Source organism: Rattus norvegicus, chromosome 1, assembly GCF_021556685.1.
Source record: "Rattus norvegicus strain SHRSP/BbbUtx chromosome 1, alternate assembly SHRSP_T2T, whole genome shotgun sequence".
In the NCBI taxonomy this organism is placed as follows: domain Eukaryota; kingdom Metazoa; phylum Chordata; class Mammalia; order Rodentia; family Muridae; genus Rattus; species Rattus norvegicus.
Window position 1 is genome coordinate 77,500,854 of NC_141534.1, and position 7,133 is coordinate 77,507,986.

General features: G+C 37.5%; 1 protein-coding gene across 1 annotated transcript; it reads right to left on the reverse strand.

The window, feature by feature from the left end:
• Positions 1-427: 427 nt before the first annotated feature.
• LOC148007208 (vomeronasal type-1 receptor 4-like) lies at positions 428-1,369 on the reverse strand. Its single transcript, XM_087610009.1, has one exon. It carries the CDS (start codon positions 1,358-1,360, stop codon positions 428-430), a length of 933 nt encoding a protein of 310 aa, XP_087466135.1. The 5' UTR covers positions 1,361-1,369.
• Positions 1,370-7,133: the final 5,764 nt, after the last annotated feature.

The following is a 7,133-nucleotide window of genomic DNA, read 5'->3' on the forward strand; positions in this document are numbered from 1 at the left end:
TAAATTTTCACTGAAGAAGCTTCTTGGTAGTGGTGCAGGCTAGAGTAGTTCTCTTGGTATGAGGGCTAACTGAAGCACAAGCTATGGTAGCCTTGGTTTCAGTTTTCCTTGCATTTGGAGTCCGTTACTCACAATATGATTGTGTAATGAACTAGCAGTTAAGAATTATGACAGGATGAAAGCCACAAGAAGGGCTGCTTTATTGGCAATTGGTTTACTATCATCTGAGCAAATAAAAAGAAGTACAATTGACTATATACAATATGATTAACCCATGTAGGCTACTATATAAACCCACCTGCTAAAATTCTTATGATTGGTTAATTTCAGAAGGATAAGGTCCTACCTCCTTAATATTCTTTATTGATATTAAAGTTGTAAGCAACTTACAATTGGATTGCATGAAATACTTATATTTTATTACAGATTATAGTAAAAAATTAGAACAGTTTTTTCTTAACCAAAACAAAATGAATCTGGAAACAATGGAGTAATGGCTCATAAGAACAAAGGGTCCAAAAGATGGAAAACACAGAGAAGTGAAGTGATTGATGTTCATCAGCCACCAACTGTGATTAGACAAGAGAGCAATGGAACCTCTTAAGGTGGAGGAGAGAGTATAAAAAGCCAAGAAGGTAAACATTTGTGCCAGGATATTCTGAGTGGCTCTGGACTCAGGATAGTCTCTCCTAGAAACATGAGTGCTATAGATATATTTAACCTTCTGCTTGTGTCTATATAGGATGACAATCATGGAGCCACTGGACCATGCAATGAGAACAGAAAAGAAGACTTCAGGGCACATCACCAATGTTGCATAGAGTGAGTCACTGATTTTATCACTTCCTACAGTGGAACAGTAGCCAAAATCACGTTTTCTTGTCTCATTATTGCTATTCTTTTTGATATATGTGTACACAAGGAAAATGAAATTTACCAAGAAGTACAAGACCCAAAGGAAGGAAATGAAACATCCAAGATATCTTTCCATTGTGACTTTATGATCATTCCCACAGAATTTTTGGGGACGTATGGTCATGGCCTGGAAGACACTTAAAAGACAGGTGGTGCAAATGGACACACTTCGACCAACTGCATGAATATACAATAGAAGCTTACATCCAAAATCATTCAGGAACTGCTTCATTCCCCAAATGGTCATTGTTTGGGGCACTCCAGCAGAGAAAATGATTATGATATTGGCTACCATTAGGTGCATGAGAATCAACTCTGTGCTCTTTAATGTGAATTCTCTATAATAAAGGACTAGGTAATAGAACAAAAGAGACACATTTCCGAGAATTCCTATTATAATTTGTGATAAGAAAATTATTCTGATTGCCAGATTCCAGAAGTCCATTCTATGTTTCAGCAAAACTTTCGGTACAGTATGGCCACACTACTTCTCTGGATAAATGAACAATAGCAAATGGTTTTAGCCTGGAATAAAGAAAGACACCATTAATTCATGGAGCTAAACAGAGGCTGAAAGAGAAGGTTCTTTAAAGTGAGGAGTAGAAGGTCATCCTAGACCACATGAAAAGACCTCATCCTGTTAATTTGACAAAAATTGTCACTTTCTATGTTTGTCACTGTGAATTTGTCAGTACTTGAGAATGTATATATTGATGGAAAGGTAGCCAAGAAGTTTCCTACAAAATTCAGCACACAGGATGATGTGATGAGGGCTGTGAGAAATAAGAAAAAGTGACAGCTCAAATAAACAATTATAATCCAAGAGTTTCGGAAAATACAGATACATGCTAGTCACGTTTAAAGCAAATCATCCACAATGACAACCACAACACTTAAAGAAATTCTTTTCTTTTCAACATATTCAATACAAATATTCAATTTGTATTGAATATTTGGGAAATTTGATAATTTGCCCTGAACGATCATTTCCCTGTCTTTCCAGGTCTACTCTGTTTTCTGAACTCCCCACAAAGAAAAGAAGAAAATGAAAAATTTAAAGAAAAGCTTATTTTGTATTGTTTATATACTTAGAGAAATAAGGTCAGTTTTTGTTAATAAATAATTCTTAATATATAGTATATCTAAAGTCAAAACATACATAATGGGGACTTTATAACATTACTCAGAACATATGTACAGTTGCAGTGTAAAGTTTCCTTTATCTTTTCTCTGCTGATATCCTCTTTGGTTTAACTTGAATTTGACAATTTCTTTGACCCTAACTCCTCCATGAAAAGTTCCACATGAAAGTCCCTAACCCTGTTCTAGACAGCAGGGGTCAAAATGCCTCAGCTAACTGCATCTTTTTTGTATTCTGAATTACTGCTTGCTTTCTTTGTTTTCTTGTGCCGAGTGGAACTAGGATATAGATATTTCTAGGTTCTTTGCCCTTTAAAGCTCCATATAAGATGCATTCCAGGGGGCTGTATGAAAAGTGTTTTGATCTAGGCAGTAAGCAAGCCTGATAAATGCAGACTTTGAGTACAAACTTTGAATTGGGCCCGTGTTCTTTGAGACATCACCCTGTAATTTGTTAAGAAAAACAAATTGCAAGTACAAAATATATTAGAATGATGTTCAAGAGACAACTTAAATCAGATTAAGTTAATCACTGGCTTTTATGAAATGTCACACCATATAGACATGTACATACATGTGTGCATACTCAGGTCAGGACTTTTAGAAAGAAGGGACATCTGGTGTGGTAAGATCTCATAGAATTAACAGCACAATCAAAATAGCCCAAATATGCCAGAAGAAGTGACATGGAGAAGGACAATATATGATGAATAATAGCTACTGAATAAATATCCCATGTAGCTCCTGGAACTCTGTCTTGGATAATCATGCACCCATTCAGAATTCTATTGTGAATATGATAGAAAAGAAGGCAGTGGATTTGTCAGCTCTTCTGTGGAGTACAACAGGAGGACACTTTCTTTGCATCCTTTTATTCCTTTGAGAGAAGGTGTCTGTATACCATTCTTAAACTGAGTGAGATCCCTTTCCAAATGCAGACAGTGGAAGCTTTGCATTAGCACCAGGCTGAACCAAGCATTCCCACAGAGGGCACTGTTGCTCCTCATATCAATCTGCCATGCTGGGACAGTTAGTTTAACAATCAAAAACTGGAACAGAATTGGCAATGAATCCTGGGATGTGGACAAAATTGGGGAGATCAGCCGAATCCTTAGGTTTTATCAGCTACAAGTAGTCTCCCCTTCCCCATGCAATAGAATGAAGTAGTCCAAGTTCAGAAATACAAAAAGCATTGTTTCAAGTGTGTTTTCCAATTATGATTTCTTATTTAGAAGTGTGCATTTTTCTGTGACTGAGAGTATATAGAGTTTGGAAGACTTGAAAGGGGCCTGTGAGACTGTCTGAAGGTGGAGTTGGGAAAGTAAAATAATACATGCATTCTACAAGTTAAAGCATGAGAAGTAGAGATTGTGCAATAAAAGCTGGGTTGAGGCCAGAGAAATAGAAGAATAGGTTGGTAGGGTCTATCAAAACACTGAATATGACAATGCCTTAAGCAAACTTACTACTTACAAACTAATAAAACATACCAAATAATAAACAAATCAAACAAAAAATCAATATAATGTAAAGGAAGAAAATTCTGAAAATTCAAAATATGGGCATCCTTTTGAATCAGCCAGGGATTTCATGTCTTGTTAGCATCTTTGAATGCCACCATCAATGTGTGAAAAAGTTAGCAACTGCTTTAGTAAAAATAATATTGCACAACAATAATCACACTCTTTACTATCTTTTCAAATTTCCATTCAGTATTTTATTATTCTGAAAACAAATATGCTCTATAATTATAATTTAACTGTGCTACAAAACTGAGGATTTCTATAAGCTATAGTTCCCTCATTTTAAGAATTGAAATTAATATATAATTACATCATTGAGATAATTGAATTTTTCCTTTCCCTGACCCATTCCCAATACCCACACATACTTTGACCTCAAACTCATGGCTTCTTGTATGCTGAGTTGGTTAATGATACTTACTTTTATGTACATGATTTCAATGTTCACCATTTGGTGCTAGATAAACAATTTAGAAGGCTTCTCGCCAGTGAAATCTATTGTTACCTACTCTCAGAATTGCTTCATTGCTTGCACCCTTAACCCTTAAAGAAAGAATTTTCTCCCTCGAACAGTAGACCATTATAAAACAAAACAAAGCAAAAAGCAACCAAAAATGATCTAATCTAAAGGCTGAAAAGAGAAAAATCAAAAGTGATAAAAATCCAGAAAATGACTGATTGTTTGGTGTCGAGCCCCAGTTGAAGCACCCACAATATAATTCCTGTACTCACAGCTTAAGGAACATTTTGGTAGAGGAGGCAGAAAGATTTGAAAAGTCAGAGGAATATGTAACAATGCATCTCATATAAATGTTGAGGAAGCTATACCCATGAAGTCTAAACATGACTGCCTACACACACCAGGACCCCAGTACTTGCTAACATATGAGAATGAAACACACTATGCCCCAAACATCTCATTTTAAAAATTAACCACAAAATATGCTTTCTTTTAAAAACATCCATCAATAATCATGTGGGATTTCATCCATGCATGGACAGCAAGAGCCTATGACCAATTAATAGACATGCACAAAACAGAATTATATATGACAATTTGAAGATTAGATTCCATGTCATTTAAACCATAGGACAAATGGGTAGCTGATATTGCTACCTAGCAGGATTGTCATGCTCTGAGAACACTATGCATCAGAGATCATATGCAGGCAGCATGACCAACATGAGCATTGATGATTCCATTGCATGAAAGAAGTGTGTGGAGATTTGACTGTGCTTGAGGAGAGGCCAAGCTTCATTTGGCTTGAAATATTCAGCTGAATCATATGGATCAGTTCCACCTGCAGGGATCTAAGTAAATCTAAAACCCCAAATCTAGTGTCAAAAAGGCTACAAGGATCTTGAAAAAAAGTCTATAAACTGTTAAGGAAATTAGGAAAACCTGGCAAACAAAACGAGCAGACAAACAAGACATAGTGAATCTTTTTCAAAAAGGCAAAAAGTAAAATAAATGGGCCAGATACAAGAAGATGAAAGGGAAAAAAGCACATTTTAGAGTTCTCTGAAGAAAGCAGTTACTATGGAGAAGATGGAGTAATAGAACCAAGATTGATGATAGAATCCATTTCTCTTCAACACAAGTGACCCACAGGAATCTGAAATACTATGATGTTAAAATTGCTCAGAAATTACAAGAAAACTTTTGGGAACTGGATGATTTCTGATGATTGAAGAAAGGAAGTCTTACAAGAAAGGTAAAAATGGAGAAAATTTATCTTTATACAAAGAAAAGCATAACTCTGATTGCAAACAAAAGCATCTATCTCAACACATTCAAAATCAAAGGCATGAAGGAACAAAATGATCTAAGATTGACTGGACACCCCAGTGAAACAATATAAAATTGTAAAGACTCAGGCTAGAGTCTACGGGAACGATGTGGAGGGGACACCCATATAGAAAGGGAGGGGTGAGGGTTAGGGGGATGTTGGCCTGGAAACCCGGAAAGGGAATAACAATTGAAATGTAAATAAGAAAAACCCGATTTAATAAAGATGGAGAAAAAAATAAAGATGGAGGAAAAAAATTTAAGTGACAGCACATACTAACTAGTAAGGCTGTGAAGAAAGAGATACAATTCTCCATTGCTGGTAGGATCGCAAACTGGTACAGCCATCTGGAAATCAATCTAGTTGGTCCTCAGAAAATTGAAAATAGATTTGCCTGAAGACCTAGCTATACCATTCTTGGGCATATACCCAAAAGATGCCCCACCATGCTACAGGGGCATTTGCTCCATTATGTTCATAGCAGCTTTATTTGTGATAGCTAGAAGCTGGAAAAACACAGATGACCTACAAGAGAAGAATGAATACAGAAAATGTGGTTCATTTGCACAATGGAGTAATCAGGTATTAAGAATAAGGACATCATGAGTTTTGCAGGCAAATGGATGGAACTAGAAAATATTATCCTTAGTGACATAACTCAGACATAGAAGGATATGCATAGTATGTATTCAGTAATAAATGGATATTAGTCAGAAGAATACAGAATACCCAGGCCACAATCCACAGAACTCAAGAAGGTTAACAAGCAGAAGGGCCCAAGTGAAGAGGCTTCAATCCCGCTTCAGATGGAGAAGAAAGCAATTACAGGGCATGGGGAAAGGGAAAAGGGAGGGGAAGAGAGGAACATGATCAGGTATTGGGGGGTGGGTCAGGATTGAAGCCTTGAGGGCCAGCAGAAAAAATGGAAACAGGTAACCTCGGGAGGTAGGAGGTATCGGGGCTTTCTTGTATGTACCAGAGACCTGGGAGGTCCAGACTCAAAGGGAGCTTGTAGACTCCACCTCCAGTAAAAAGACAGGCCATCAAGTATTGGGATGTGGTTGCCATCCTACATTCGGAAACTCTGATCCAATATTATTCTTGTCTGAAAAACTGCAGGCACAAAGATGGGAAAGAACCTGAGGGAAAGAAGTCCAGTGACAGTCCCAAATTGGGATTTAGCTCAAGGGGAAGTGCCAAGGCCTGACATTATTACGGTTGTTACAGTGTACTTACGAACAGGAACCTTTGATGACTGCCCTCTGAAAGACCCAACAGGCAACTAATAGAGCCAGACACAGATATTTACACCCAACTAACAGACAGAAGCTGGTGACCCCTGTGGTTGAATTAGGGAAAACCTGGAAGAAGCTGAGGACGTCAATCCGATAGGACGACCAGTAGATTCAACTAATCTGGAACCCCGAGATCTTTCAGACACTGAGCCACTAACCAGGCAGCATATGCCAGCTGGTATGAAGCCCCCAGCACGTATTCAGCAGAAGACTGCTTAGTTTGAACTCAGTGAGAGAAGATTTGAGGCTCCAGGAAGTGGGGAGGATTGTTGGGGTGGGGATATGGGGTGGAGACATCCTCTTGGAGACAGGGAGGAGGAGAGAAGGCATGGGATAAGGATCAGTCAGTGGGCAGACTGGGAGTGAGATTAAGACTGGGCTATAAAAATATTAAAAAATAAAAAAGTTAAAAGATATTCCATTACAAATGGCATTAAAATCAATGCATTGAAAATTGCAGTCACAAATAT